At 41.1% G+C, this 15977-nt stretch overlaps 1 protein-coding gene across 1 annotated transcript in view; it reads left to right on the top strand.

Annotated features, from left to right (window-relative positions):
- LOC121737028 (protein prickle-like) overlaps positions 1–7482 on the top strand; it is a 153189-nt gene extending 145707 nt beyond the window's left edge. Inside the window, exon 7 of the mRNA XM_042128549.1 lies at positions 5859–7482. Within this exon, the coding sequence (XP_041984483.1) occupies positions 5859–6872 (1014 nt within the window). The 3' untranslated portion in view covers positions 6873–7482. The remainder of the gene's footprint in view (positions 1–5858) is intronic.
- Positions 7483–15977: the final 8495 nt, after the last annotated feature.

Consider the following 15977-nt stretch of genomic DNA (forward strand, 5'->3'; position numbering starts at 1 on the left):
TATTACGTAAGACATCGAACTCGTCAGGTGTGATAAAAATTAAACAATACATTGATCGTACCCACATACAGTTTAATGATTAAATTGTAACAATATTGCAATTTCGTGCTCACTTTTCACATAAATACGATGAAACGCCCATAAACCCTCTTTCATGGGTATTCGGTAAGATAAAGCGACTCTACCATTGCATCGACCAAATCAAATCAAAAAATATTTTGTTTAAAGTAAATTTTTACAAAACAAATCTGAACGTCGAAAGTAATATGGTTCCTGCCATCGGTTCGAAAACTAGCCCGGCGAGGAGAACCGGCGTTAACCAAAAAGATGGAAAATTACCTTTGTCTCAAACTCATACTGCGGTCACACTGCGGGACTCATAGAAAGAGGTGTAATAGACATAAGTCTATTACACCTCTATCTATGAGTCCCATTATCTCAGAAAGTTTCGCAAGTACTAAGACTTGATATGCCCTATTAGTGGCTATAGTACCTAGGTCATGAGTCACAGATTCCTGAGCTAGTGCTCACCAGTGTTTAGTAAACTAGAACTACGCACCTCATAGTCTCGAGATCAAAACAAAAAACTATGTCTCTGTGACACTATTAAATGTGTTTCTAATAGATGTTACCTTCGGCAGTACGCGCACAACTGCGGGGCTAAAATGGTCACATTTTTTTTATAATATAATAATATAATATCTATGGACGCTTCACACCACGTCGGTCTGGCCCCGTGGTAAGCACCTGATGGACTTGTGTTACAGGTACCAGACAACGGAAATATATTTAATAGTTTTATACTATACATGTATTTAAGATTTTTATTATATCATACACATATTTAATAGACATCCATGACCCAGGAACTTTGAAAACTTTTTGTTCCGTCGGCGGGATTTGAACCCGCAACCCCCGGCTTGAGCTACCAATGCGCTCACCACTGAGCCACAGAGGTTGTCGAAGCAATTCCTCTTAATCTGAATTGATTAAGAGGAATTGCTTGTCAAAACTGTCAAACTGACAAATGTCAAAACAGTACAAAAATACAGAAATGAATTGCAAGCAAAGTTGCATTTTGCATATCGTCGCTGCGCGTGCGATACCGCGTATGAGCAGTTGGTAAATACCGCGTAACAGCAAAATGCGCAAAATTGAGATATTGTGCCAGCCGATTCGAAACGCATATTGGCTTATATTAGGCTTCACAGAATTTAAATTATCCAATTAGAAACGTACATTTTGCCATCGAAACAATACCGCGGAACAGTAGGCGGCCGGAAGTTAGAAGCAATTCGGCGTATTTACTACAGCGGCAAGAAAAATATATCGAAAATAGTAAAGTGCTCCCAAAAATAACTATTTTTCTGAGATAAACCACCACGTAAGTATATTGTAATTATTGTTTAATATTGTTCGTAATATGTATTATATTCATGCTAGAATGTTTTAATTAATTTACCACCATTTCCATTGCTTTGAAGATCAAGGAAGGTTACATGACGTGATCATTATATTATCTTCACCTTAAAAATACAGGCGGCAACCAATCGCCACGACTAAATATGATTACCAGGTTGGTGAAGTAGCTCAGTTAAGATAAAGCACCCCGGGGATATGGACGACTAGTTGTGCTAGCCCTACCCACTAAAACCACCTGTGGTTTGCTTTCAGCCGTATAGGAGGGATGTTCTGGACTTGTCAAATACAGGGCTCCCTCCACGACCGGACGGTCTTCTCCAAAAGGGAGCACACTGCCATTACAGTAACAGAACGCTTCGGCAAATTGAAGAGTTTCCTTCGGCGTCGAGACTAGCTAAGCCGGGTAGGTTCCAGCCTCACCGATTTTCCTTTAGCCGTATACGGAGGGATGTTCTGGGTTATTCAAACGCAGGGCTCTCTTCACGACCGGACGGTCTTCTCCAAAAGGGAGCAGACTACCGCCAAAGTAAGGAAACGCTTCGGTAAATTGTAAAGTTTCCTTCGGCGTCGGGACCAGCTAAGCCGGGTAGGTTTCCAGCCTCACCCAGAGCCCCAATTGCATTGAAATTTTGAGGTTCGCATAATGATGCCTTCCCACTCCCGATGCGGAACAGAGAATAACTCATTATCTCTGTTCCTCTATGGCCCAACGATCGTATGCCTCGTGGCTGCTTTCCTTGCCTTTAAACCCTCCGGAACTCCCACTGAAGGCCGTGACGTCCTCTCTGGAACGACGATGAGCAACTCGGCGAAGACCTTCGTAACTAGCTGTCACGATGGATCTCCCGCTAGGGCAGTAGCTGCCGCCTAGGAGACCGTACGGCACCTCCTGGTAACCCTCACCATACATTGCGAAGAGTAGCTGCCGCCCGGCAAATGCCCGCCTTATAACTACGAAATTAGTAACGGAATCTGCCTATATTGAACCACTGTACAGAGCTAAGCTCCGACAGACTGGATTCTGGCGGCTATACTCTGGAGAGTATAGCTGCTGTGGTCCCTACATTTAAGCGTCGGACTCATTTTGACCTTCTACCCTCTGATAACAAGTGCTCCGGGTAAGGGTGCTTTTCTTCAGGTCCATGGAAGAGAAGCCCTGGCTTCAGTATGTACTTATGTAATATATCAATATAATATGTTTTTTATGTTAAATGATTATTATGATCTCTGTCAGATAAAGTCAAATATCTATGAAAAATTGGTATATCAATTAAAAATTAATAATAGATAATATTGTTAAATGATTTTGTTAATTAACACGTCATATTTTTGCTAAGTTACAGTGGTATAAGTTTTAAAGTAAAGTACAAAGAACTAGCTATTAAGTTCAGTCGGTAATAGGAGTCAAAATAGCTGAGATATTCAGTTTTTTCTTCCTCCTGTAAAATCATCAAAAAGCAGATACGCGGAATACCGCGTATCTGCTTTTTGATGATAATAATGCGATACCGCGTATGAGCAGTTGGTAAATATACCAACTGCTCATACGCGGTATCGCACGCGCAGCGACGATATCATGATTTTTCAAAGCGACCATTTTAGCCCCGAATCTCGTTGGAACTGCACATTTTTTGCAATAAAAGTAGTTTCCTTTCCCGTAGTCAGCTCTACATCTGTGCGAAATTTTATCAAAATCCGTCCAGTATATTCAGAGCCTATTATTTAGCTAAACAAACTTACACTGTTATTACTTATTATCAAAACAAAAGTCTTGATAATAATAGTGTGGATCAATTAATTACTTACTTATGAAATTATTACAATCTAAAGTAGGTATCTACATGTAGCTAAACCAGACGCATGAATTTTACAAATAATTTTTGTGAGATTTTTTTTACAAATATGAATTAATATCACAAAAAATATCGAGATTTTTGATTACGATTATATTGACACTTAATTGAATTTTATAGTCCATAAAACTCGTGTTTTATCATAACATTCTCATAAAATGTATCCTACATAATCTGTATAATTATTTTAATATCGATTAAGCTCACGATATAATCGTATCGTGATAGCAGGTAATGAGATCGGTCAGATAAGTAAACTCCCAGGCTAGACCTGGCTGTGACCTGCAACACCTGGGAAGTTGCATGATTGTTACATCACAATACACGTTACATCCTTGATCGCACGTTTGCCGTGTAAGTTTTCGTACATACACACTAATATTATAAATGCGAAAGTTTGTCTGTCTGTCTGTTACATCTTCACGCCAAAACCGCATAACCAATTTTGCTGAAATGTATAAAATATGAAAAAGGCATATAATATAATATTATATACGTGGGAGAGCCATGCTTCGGCACGAATGGGCCGGCTCGGCCGGAGAAATACCACGTTCTCACAGAAAACCGGCGTGAAACAGCGCTTGCGTTGTGTTTCGCCGAGTGAGTGAGTTTACCGGAGGCCCAATTCCCTTCCCTATCCTCCCCTATTCCCTTCCCTTCCCATCCCTACCCTCCCCTATTACCCTATTCCGTCTTAAAAGGCCGGCAACGCACCTGCGGCTCTTCTGATGCTGCGAGTGTCCATGGGCGACGGAAGTTGCTTTCCATCAGGTGACCCGTTTGCTCGTTTGCCCCCTTCTTTCATTAAAAAAAAATAAAATAAAAATACAACCTCTGCATTCATTGTAGTTAGATCATGATGACTCTACAATATCAACGAATCTTTTCATTTCCCTATCATAAATATCCTTCCAAAAAGCACTCTTAAAAGAGGCCTAACTTTCAAGTGACTAACGTTATACCTGTCTGCCAATTGGCCAATCTCAATTCGGGTCTTTTACCTTACACGCTCGTCTCCCGGTGCAGATGTCCAGCCATCAATAGGGCGATGTGCCGCGCTAATAAGCCGCGGGTCCCGTTTTACATATTAATAACCCACGGTCTACACTAATGAACAGCTCGTGGGAACCCGTCATTGTTGCGGTTAGGCCTAGTACACGCGGAGCGGAGGTAGAGGAGGAATTTCTTAAATATTTTACTCAACTAGTATACTGACTTCTGAGAAAATGTATGATTTTGGCAGTCTGTGTATGTATTGATATTATTATGTACTTTTATCGCCTCTACAAAATTTTTTTTATTATTTTTATTACAATAATTGATATTCTTCGTAGAACTTCTTTCGAAAACAATTTTTTAACAAAAGCAAAAGCTCCATAATTTTACGATGATTTTGTCTTTGGAGCTTTTTTGTTTCAAATCAAAGCTGTACCTGTCACTCTTGTACGGTGCCTAAGATTGTTCTAAACTAGCTAATAGCTACATGTTGACCTATACCACCGCTTCGAAAACTAAGCTAGACCAGCGTTGCTAGAGAGTGCACCGAGCAATTGATAAAACTCGACACTTACACGGTGGCCTCCCCCAGGCTCCAGCAAAAGGAGTTGAATATAATTTATTTAATATTTACATTTTAGGTCAGCTCAGCACTAACTTGACACAGTATTAAGATCGGTATTGAGACATCACTACAATAATGCTTTTGTAGTCGTGTCTCAAGAGAACTCCTGTCTTGCGAGTCGTCCGCTCCGTGTGTCCGCGGCCTGCGGGGTCGGCGCAGTGACCCGCGGCTGATAACACGGCCCAATTACAGCCATTACACGCGCTTATCCGCACCATTATACCGACAGCCTCAGACGTCTAGACTCAGACCTAAACCTTGAACTGAGTTGCCAAGTGGTACTAACTTACAGGCTACAGTCTCAGAAGGTGGTGGATGTTTGGCAATCCGTAAAACAAGGCATAAACTGCTGAAAATAGCCAAAGTACGAGAGCCTTAGTAGTACTAATAGGCTTTGATATAGGAATGTAAATGTTTAGGTTTTTAACACCTCTTTACAAAAATATTTGCGCAACGGTTTTTCACAGACGCTGCAGCCTTTGACGTTGGAAAAGTCCATCGTAAAGACTTTTGTAAAAGTTTCTGCTAAGTATGTAAATATTTCGTAACGTCAGGCCTGCTCATGAAATATAGTTGTCAAATGAATCAGGAGCTATTGTGTTGTCGCTCCGTTGCTGACCAGTCTCGAGCAATTGGGCACAGCGTCTGGTTTCGCCAGCATTTCGCCGCTTCTCACGCCCAGTGACAGCGAAAACGTGTCCAATGTTCACATACTCTATAATGATCACAATTAGCGCTAACGACGGTCGCTGTCCGCAGCTTACCCTTATCTTGTGATACCACTATACCAGACGTTGCAGATTTATTATTATAACAATAATTATTGTACCTTGTATGCTCAAATGCCTAATGGGTGTTAGGTGTTACTGTTGTCTAAGAACTATCATGGTAATGCTCTGGTAACGCTGCATCTATCTTTACTTCTAGATTAAGATATTTTAAAAGAGGTGTTTTGTGTGCAGATAATCCTGGCGGACGAGTGCACGGAGGCGGAGGGCCGCGCGTGGCACATGCGGCACTTCGCGTGCGCCGAGTGCGCGCGCGTGCTGGGCGGGCAGCGGTACATCATGCGGGACGCGCGCCCCTACTGCCTGCCCTGCTTCGACGGCTGCTTCGCCGAGTACTGCGACGCGTGCGGCGAGCCCATCGGCGTCGACCAGGGCCAGATGTCGCACGAGGGCCAGCACTGGCACGCCACCGAGCGCTGCTTCGCCTGCCACACGTGCCGCGCCAGCCTGCTCGGCCGCCCCTTCCTGCCGCGCAAGGGCGCCATCTTCTGCTCCATCGCCTGCTCCAAGGGCGAGCCGTCCACGCCGTCCGACTCGTCCGGCCCCGGCCCCCGCCCGCCCCGCGCGCCGCGCCCGCGTCGCCCGCCCTCGCTTGAGTCGACGAGGGCGTCGCCGCAGCCGCCCGCCGCGTCGCCCACCGTGGACGCGGACTCGGAGCCGAGCGGGTCGCTGGCGCCGCCGGAGTCACCGCCGCCGCAGCCGCCGCCGCCGCCGCCCCCGCACGCCTGCCTCAGCCTGGACCGCGCGCTGGCAGACCTGAGGCTGGAGCGCGAGGAGGCGCCGCCGCCGCGGCCCACGCCCGTGGCCGAGGAGGTAGACGCGCGGCCGCCGCCGCCGGTGGAGGCGCAGGTGGCGGGCCACTCGGCGTCGATGCCGGAACTGGCGGGCGCAGGGCGGCGGCGCGGGGGCCGCACGGTGCGCTTCAGCGGCGACGACAACGCGGCGTTCGAGCCGGACGAGCCGCGCGGGGCGGCGGGGGGCGCGGTGGCGGCGCGGGACGAGGACGCGGCGAGCTACTGCAGCACGTGCTCGTCGTCGTCGTCGTCGGTGGAGTCGTACTCGCTGCCGGCGCGGCGCGCGTACGGCGGCGTGCGCATCTCGTACGTGCCCAACGACGCGGTGGCGTGCGCGCGCCGCGAGCGCCGCCGCCGCAACCCGCAGGGGGACAAGAACTGCATCATCTCGTGATCCTGGGACTTCCTCCCGCCGACCGAACCTCCGACGCAAAGACTGAGCTAGCCCCTAACCCGCCATACAGTAGTACGTAAGCGTGTAAGTAAATGTCTTCCCTGGGGCGTCCTCGCGGCGCGCGCCTCCTAGCAGTCCCGGCCCTCGACGACACCGGACGATATCGCTAACGGTAGTCGACGTGTTGTTCGGTTCCCACGACTAAATTACCCTATAAACTTAATTTTTATATTATATTCCGATAGAGACTTTAAATTTGTGGCGCCCGAGTGTTTCACAGACTTTCTTGATAAACTTTAACATAACTGACCTCGTAAGACGAGACGAAAGTTTGCGGAAAAATACAATTGTAATGTTCGTATGGCAATAAAACTCGTGTTCTGAATTTGTTGGGCGAAGTTTTTTGACCATTAGGTCAAACAACGAGCGTTGAGTCAAACAATCGAATTTAAATAATCTCGATTTTTTTACTTTTGATCTATTAACTTATTGATTTAGACGCACATTGGGTCAGAAAGATTCGCCATTATTGTGTAATGGTTGTAAGCAATATTTTGGCGTTTAAACCCATTATATTATGAGATAGTCTAAACCCTTTACCCCCTTACTAATAAACGCTGTATAAGCTTTGAATAGTTATACAGTGTTTTGTCTTCTTCAATCCAATTAAAAATGTCACTTGTGTGACAGGAACAAAACACTGTATAGCTATTCAAAGCTTATACAACGTTTATTAGTAAGAGGGTTAGAGTTAAGCGGAATACCCGCGGGGATTAAATTTTTTGCAGGACGATGTAGCGGGTGCGATACCACTGCGGTGGTCGCGGCTTGCCTGCCGCAGGCTTTTGAAAATGTGTTACAAATTTCGAATAAAAAGATTTAAAATTGTATTCTGTGAATTAGGCTAAACATTTTTTTGTATATCTTTCGAAATGAAGTTGCCGTAGCTTTTAATTTATTTTTTTAATGACGCGAAATGCGAAATGTAAGCGCCATTTCGCGATTTGGAAAATTCAAAATGGCTGCCTGAAACATATCGCTAAAGCTGTCACGGACATATCTTTGCCACTTAGATGTAGTATGATGTAATAATATAAAAGTACAAAACTGTATTAAGTATTTTTACAATTTGTAACTAACCTGTGTTCAAAGTGTATATAACTCGTGTGGTTAAATTATTGTAAGAGATATAATGCCTGTAGTTTTTAAGGAAAAATTGTAAGTTTTAATAAATATTTGATTTGTGTTTTTGTCTTTTTTTTCTATTCCAGTATTTTTAATGAGGTTTTATACGAAAGGCAACAACCTCATCGCTTAGCCGACAATAAACGGTAATTATTCTAAACATAAATAATAAAATGCCGTCCATTTCACACCACGTTCGAAAGCTTGTTAGAGAAATCTCATTGCCCCCTGTTTAAAAATAGCCCTGTGATACATATTATGTGCATTTATATGGAAAATTAAACGAAAAAAATTGGCTAAGTGCGAGTCGGACTCGCGCATGAAGTCTTCCGTCTATCGGACTTCCGTACCGATACGGAGCAAAAATAGGCTAAAAATTGTGTTTTTGTATGGGAATATATTTTAATTTTATTTTATTATTTATAAAATTAAGGACTTAGTGAAAATTTCAAGTGTTGTATTTAGACAGAATGGCATTGATAGTTGTATTAATGAATGAATGGATGAATGAATAAACACAACTCAAACTAGTTATGCTTATGAATTATGATAATGTCGCAGGTGTGATCAGCATATAAATATATTGGGCTATGACATAACACAACATAGTAATAATAATTATTAGGTATGTCATTAGCGATACAGATTGACGACCGACCTCAGAGGCCATCCATTATAATCATCCTGTGATAAGTTTTGGCTCTAGATAAGATCAAACGTAACAAAGAATTTACAAAAATCGCTGGACCGATTTTGTTGAAATTTGGTATGGAGATACCTTTGAATCCCGAGAAAGGATATAGGATACTTTTTAACCCGGAAAAACATACGGTTCCCGCGGAATCGAGTTGCGGACGTCATTTAGTTAATCATAAACGCATAATATTGACGACCTCTGTGGCTCAGTGGTGAGCGCGTTGGTTGCTCAAGCCGGGGATCGCGGGTTCGAGTCCCGCCGACGGAACAAAAAGTTTTCAAAGTTCCTGGGTCATGGATGTGTATTAAATATGTGTATGATATAATAAAAATCTTAAATATATGTATAGTATAAAAGTATTAAATATATTTCCGTTGTCTGGTACCTGTAACACAAGTCCTTCAGGTACTTACCACAGGGCCAGACTGACGTGGTGTGAAGCGTCCATAGATATTATTATATTATTATTATAATATTATCATGAGCGAGATCAGTTTCTAAGATTTAGATAAAAATTTATCATTTCACTATCGTGTCATCAACCAATCATCAACGCGGCTGTTGAATTGCTTTAGTTATTGTTCTGAGTGTTGAATACACAAAACCCGTCAAAAACGGGCCATTAATTTGCCATACATTTGACGAAAATCTTCAAATGTCGTTTAAAAAACCTATTGCTACAATTTAATCAGCTGCTAAACTGACGTGTATAAAATACGAAGTTTGTTACATTGGGAATATAAAATTGAGGTTAATATTTAATTGTTAGTGCAAGAAAGTTGACAGACTTACCAGTTACCAGTCATGTAAATTGTTGTAACAAGACTCGCCCTGAGAACTTACAACTAAATACAACAATAACTTGATATCTAATAATTTATACAGTGTATAACAAAAATAAGTGATAATACTTTAGGGTGTGTACGTGTTCCTTGTAGAGAGTTCACTGTGATAGTAGCAGCGCTGAGATACGAAAATTTTTTTTTTCACTTTTGTATGGGTAAGGACTCGAGCGTCACGAGTTTCCCCATACAAAAGTAAAAAATAATTTTGGTCTTTCAGCGCTGCTACTTTTACAGTGAACTTTCTACAGGGAACACGTACACACCCTAAATTATTATCATTTATTTTTGTTACACCCTGTAGAAGCGCAAAATTAGCGCGAACATGGACATTGGACAATATATTTTTTATTTTTTTTTAATTTAGAGTGAGATTTTTTTTATATTAAAGTATGCGTCTTGACTTGACGTAAAAATTAAACACGAATATTTCTTGATGGACTTTCCACTTTTATGAACATATTAAAAATTCGTGTAATTTTCTAGGTTTTTAAAGAAATTTTATGGGCACCAAGTACCTGTACCAACTCTATTTCTACGTGAACGTATAGACTAAAGAGTATTATTTTGTTTTGTTACACCCTGTATAATTTACATCATCACACAACATCATCACACACATAATAGTAAAACTGCGCCCTATTATAACTGTGTGTCTACTAAGACATAACATTATGTACTAAATAATGTAGTGCGTAGAGCTTAACTAACACATAACTAACACACGCACTTCAAAAAGGGTCACTAAAATTACATGAAGTACCTTATATTATACGGTATACTTTGTTTCATAAACTGCTGTTCCCAGTTCCCACCTATTATGTGCGAAAATTTACTGATCGTGGAGTTCCTTGTTTACACGGGCGGAACCCCAATGTCTAGTAATTTAGTCCTAACTCCTATACATTAAACGCATTGTCTACCCACTACCGGGTGACAACTGGCGGGGTCAGGACTCAGGGCGTCCAGGCTGCGGGCGGCTGGTGGCGATGCACCGATTTTGCTGTCTGGTATGGAGATACTTATGTCGTGGAAAAGGATAAAGGATACTTTTTATACCGAAAATATGTACGATTCGCGCAATAAACAAAATTTTGTTTGGGAGTAGCGGGCATCGACTAGTCTAATATACGTATATAAAATTCTCGTATCACAGTGTTTGTGCGCGAACTCCTCCAAGACGGTTCAACCGAATTTAAATGAAATGTACTACATTCGTTCGGCCTGAGATTAGGTTTTTATCTTAGTACTTTTTATATTGTATCTAGAAATAATTAATTATGACAAAACAACGTTTGCCGAGTCATCTAGTAACATTATAAAGCTGAAATGTTTGTTTTAGTTTTTTATGGGTAAATGAACTATTCCCGCAGAATTCCTTTCTTAGTGCCTAAACAGTAAACACACTATGCCGAATTTCTGCGGCGGAAATTCCGCATGATTACGTCAGCAATGTCAAACGCATACAATATAACGCGGCGGAATTTCGGCATGGTGTGTCATCGGTAATTTAAAATACATTGCAGCATCAAGCCGAACTTCCACCGCGGAAATTCGACATAGTGTGTTTAGACCATAAAATTAATATACCTTAGGTATATTAACTTTATGGTTTATACACTTACGCGGGCGGAGCCGAAACGCCTAGTAATTTAGTCCTATGCATTAGGTTGGTTATACACGTCGGCGCGAACGCGCGGTTCCGCGGTATACCGCAAAATCGCAACCAAATGTGTGTAACGATTTACTTATTAAAATAGCGGCGCGGTCGCGCTGTACATTTGCTTGTAAACTCGCTGTGTAGCCGCCAAATAGCAAACAGCGCGTTCGGACGGGCACATTTAAATCTAGCCACAAATGCATAGTCTACCGGATGGCGATGTCGGGGTCAGAGCGTCCAGGGCGCAGGGTATGGAGACACTTTGAAGCCCGTGAAATGTACGGTTCCCGCGCGGTAAACGAATATTGTCACAACGGAATTGTTGTCTTCTACAAATGTAGTGCAATAAATGCATAGTTTACAGGCGAATGTCGGGGTCAGAGCGTCCAGGCGTCGGGCGGCGGGCGGCGGCGGTGAACCGGAGCCACAATGGCGGTTCCCACTGTTACTTTCTCAGCTCTCTGTTGTAACTCATTACTTGACACGGTACGAGTGTATTGACGAGTTGGATTTTAAGACCTCGCTGTCTGTCCGTTCTGTATCTCTAGGTACACTACAGAAGGATTTTTTATGATTCCCTTAGATCGCAATATGAAAAACCGAACCTTGCAAAATTTTCTTTAACAATTTCTTCACAGCACTCGAGAGACCTTTGTCTAGAAGTAGATTAGAGTATGCACCGATGGCCGAACTCTACATAGAGAAACTAAGCAAAAATATAGCCCTGTAATACCTCGATCGTGGGAATCGCAGACACAATAGATATTCAATTGTTATGCGGCACCGCACCCGGGTGCCGCTTGGGAGTTGATAGGTTAAGTTAAAGAAAAGGAGGATCTAGGAAACATGTTTACGTAGCCAATCTACTCGTATTACATAACATACTACTAGTTTTCAAAAGCTAATCAAAACAACGTTCAGTTATTCCAACACGATAAATATAGATAATATTTTTATCGTAGTTATACTGTAACCCTTACCTATGCTATCTATTTGCATAAACCATCATTAATTAGATCCACTTAGCCTGTAAAAACACAATAAACGCCACGACAGATAATGTACGAGGGCTCTCACGTAAATTAGTGACACTACTGCCATTAAACTATATTTAACCCTCGCGGGTCATAAATAACCCCGTTACCCCTAACGACATAATCGCCCGTCACCCGTGAAGGGTTGAGCTGTCTGGTTATTAGCGGGTTATTTTGACAAGTGACAAATAATGTACGCACACGTACTTTGATTAGACCGCATTTTGGGTGGTTGGTTTTAGAGGGCCGAAAAATGCAGAATCAGGTAGTAGGGGCGAAGATGGCCAAAGGCACAACTTCTACTAAGCTACGGTCACAGATTAGGTACTAAATACTCACTAGGTAACTACGGCGCTCTACCACCGTCTACCACTCAAGCTGCGTTTCCACCAGAGATGTGTTGCGAGGTGTGTTTTTGAGAACCAAAAGAATCGCATCATTGACATGACCTTGCCATGACATCCTCAGCGCGGCGATGCTATTGGATCGAAACGCAGCCTAATATCTTTATTCCGGATTTTGCCTAACAACAAAACCGAAATCTCTAACCAAATATTAGTAGAAATGATTTCACATTGCAAGTAGGACTACCAGAATCTGATGGCAAATTTTGACGGCAGATTTTCAAAAAATACCCTTGATCATTGGATAAATTTTTATATTTGCATGTTTCACACACAGAATAAACCGCTATAAGGAAAAAAAAGGATCAAAATGTTTTATTCCAATCACCCCGGCATTGCTAGAGTCAATTTAATTTCTCACTTTTTGCCATCAGATTCTGGTAAACCTATAAATACCATTTTGTAGTTTTATCATACCAATGCTTTACGTGTGTTAAAACCATATCGAAACCGTGTCTTTATAATATTAGAATTTTGTAGAATCGCCTAGTTACCTAGTTTTTGGGATATTTTGTACAGTCAAACTACAGAGTTTATCTTTTCACTAGCGTTCTTGACTATCGTTAAAATTAATTCTATTAATGGACAGTTTTAAATAGTAAAACTCTTGTCATTTAAACCCTTAAGGGTTGATTCAGGCCGCAATGTGACACGTAGATGCATTTCTAAATTTGTATGGATTTGACAGATTTGCAAGACGTGTCACACTAACGAAATTTGTCAATTCAGTACAGATGTAGTAATGCATATTCTACGCGTCGCTATTCGGCCTGAATTAACCCTCAGAGAACAGGCTGCTGGTATCCACTACCTAACCCGCGGGTCATCCCCGGTCTGTCGACGGTGACGGTGGTCGCGCGTGACGGCACCTGCCGGCCGTCCCCGACCCCCACGCCCCGTCCGCGTCACCGTGAAATTAATATTCGATCATTACTGTAATTGATTACGTAATTGATTTCCTGATGGGAAACTTATTGGTAAGGACTTCGGTAGCAAGTGCTGTCACTACCGCACCGCAGCTGACCCGGCAAGCGTTGTGTTGCCTGAGAGCCTGAAGGAAAATCTTCTGACCGAGCGAGGAGTTTCAATGAATTAAGCACTTATTTGTAGAGTCAATTAGATGTAAAACTACGTCAGCAGTACGTGAGGGGAAAAAGGCCAAATTTTTCTTATTTCAACAATGCAATGTAACATTGTGAGTACTGTTTTATGATGAAATTAATATAATTATGCATAATTTTAGAAACTAAATTCCAAAACTCTCCATAATTTTAAGTACTTGACCTAAGTATAGAATTTGTCATCAAATTGGATGTCTAAATTGTGTTATTGGCAGCTCATCCTTTTCCTGAGTTAAATAAATTATAACAAAGTAAAGTAATGCACGCTGCTGTACCGCACCATCACTAGTGAAGACCACATCCTTCCTACTTATCGATAAAATATTCGTTTTTTTTTCATCTAAGTAAATTCTTTTTCTGATTTATTATAATGAATGAATGAATGAATGAATGAATGAATGAATGAATGAATGAATGAATGATTTATTTGCAACTATTACACTAACATACAATAAAAAATAACTTAAATTAATATTAAAACAAAATAATCACAAAAAATTCCTAAACAAATCAGCCGCAAATTGGACCAAGCTCGGCAGTGTTGGCACACCTAGCAGGTATCCAACGCCGGTCTTCCGCTTGACCCATTCCGTGACCTCACAGCCGTCCCGACTTCCCAAGTCTCCATTATTTCAATAAAAAATAACAAAGAATCAGATAAACATGCAATTATCAACATTTACTATAAAATTATAACAATAATATGAAATTAACTAATTCAATTTTAATAACAATACAATAAATAAAATTAATTAAACATTAGTATTAATAATTAATTATTAAGCATTAATATTACTCCATCAATCATAAAAATATATCATTTAAACATTCCATAGAGAAAACACTTTGCATCTGTGAAGGAAAGAAAAAAAAAAATAATAAAAAAATGGACAAAAGTCTTATTTATGAAAGAAGGCGAGGAAGATATCAACATTCAACACAATCCAAACAATTCATACAATAAAATATGTAACCGTACCATAATTTATGCGTAGCGTTAATAGCATTCTATAAAGTTTGGTATATTATAAGTCATAACAGAATAATAACAATAATATAAGTCATAGTGTATAATTATTAATTTTGAAAGAGTGGTGTTACTATCCTAGTTATATGAAACCGGATAGGTACATAACATAATTAGAAAAAACAAGGAAAAATGGGATGCCAATCGAATCTAACAACGTAGAAAATAATAGCCAGTATATTAAACCTAAATCTGTGATAGCCATAAGCCAGAGATAATCATCGCGAAACACCTATATCACACTTATATCTTGGCGCAAGTTTTTCTGTGCTTTTTGTTCATGTAACAGAAAGTTTTTTAGTTGTTTTTTGAAAGATGCTAGGCTGTTTAAATTTCTAATAGGCGGAGGTATATTGTTCCAACATTTAGTAGCCGAGTAACGAAAACTGCCCCTGAATGATGCTGTCTGGTGTTTCTCAACGGCTAATTGAGCTGAACATTGCCTTGAACCGCAAGACCTAAGGCTGGTCGTTCGTGAAAGTTTTTCATACAGATATACAGGCTCCCTATGCTTTAACACACCAAATAAGAGACAAGCCAGATGGAGTTTTCTCCGATGTTTCATTTTTAACATAGAATGTTCGTTCAGGAAGGGTGTTACATGGCCTCTAGGTAGAATATCGAAACAGAAACGGGCGCAAGCATTTTGAACTCTTTGTACTAGTCTTTTTGTTCCTGATGCTAAACGTGGACCATATACAACGTCTGTGTAGTTAAGTTTTGACAGCACTAACGACTCAACAAGACGGATACGCATTTCTGTCGATAGATATGATCTTGCTCTGTATAGTATCTTGAGCCTGTAGAAGGAGTTACTAACCAGACTGGTTATATGTTCCTGAAACCGCAGATTACAATCCATTTGTAAACCCAGATTACGTGCCACATACACACGTTCAATGGGTGCACCATTCATAATCACAGGAGTAATAGGATTTAAATGTCTGATTTGTGTAACGGAGCCACAGATCAGATATTTTGATTTAGCAGGATTAAGACATAAACTGTTTTTTTGGGCCCACATCACTATGCTATTGAGATCCTCATTAAGTAATAAAATTGTTTTTTCAATATCACATGGCTTACAGGATATATAAATTTGAGTATCATCGGCATAGAAATCAAACTTACAATG

Source organism: Aricia agestis, chromosome 20 (genome assembly GCF_905147365.1).
Source record: "Aricia agestis chromosome 20, ilAriAges1.1, whole genome shotgun sequence".
NCBI classification, from domain to species: domain Eukaryota; kingdom Metazoa; phylum Arthropoda; class Insecta; order Lepidoptera; family Lycaenidae; genus Aricia; species Aricia agestis.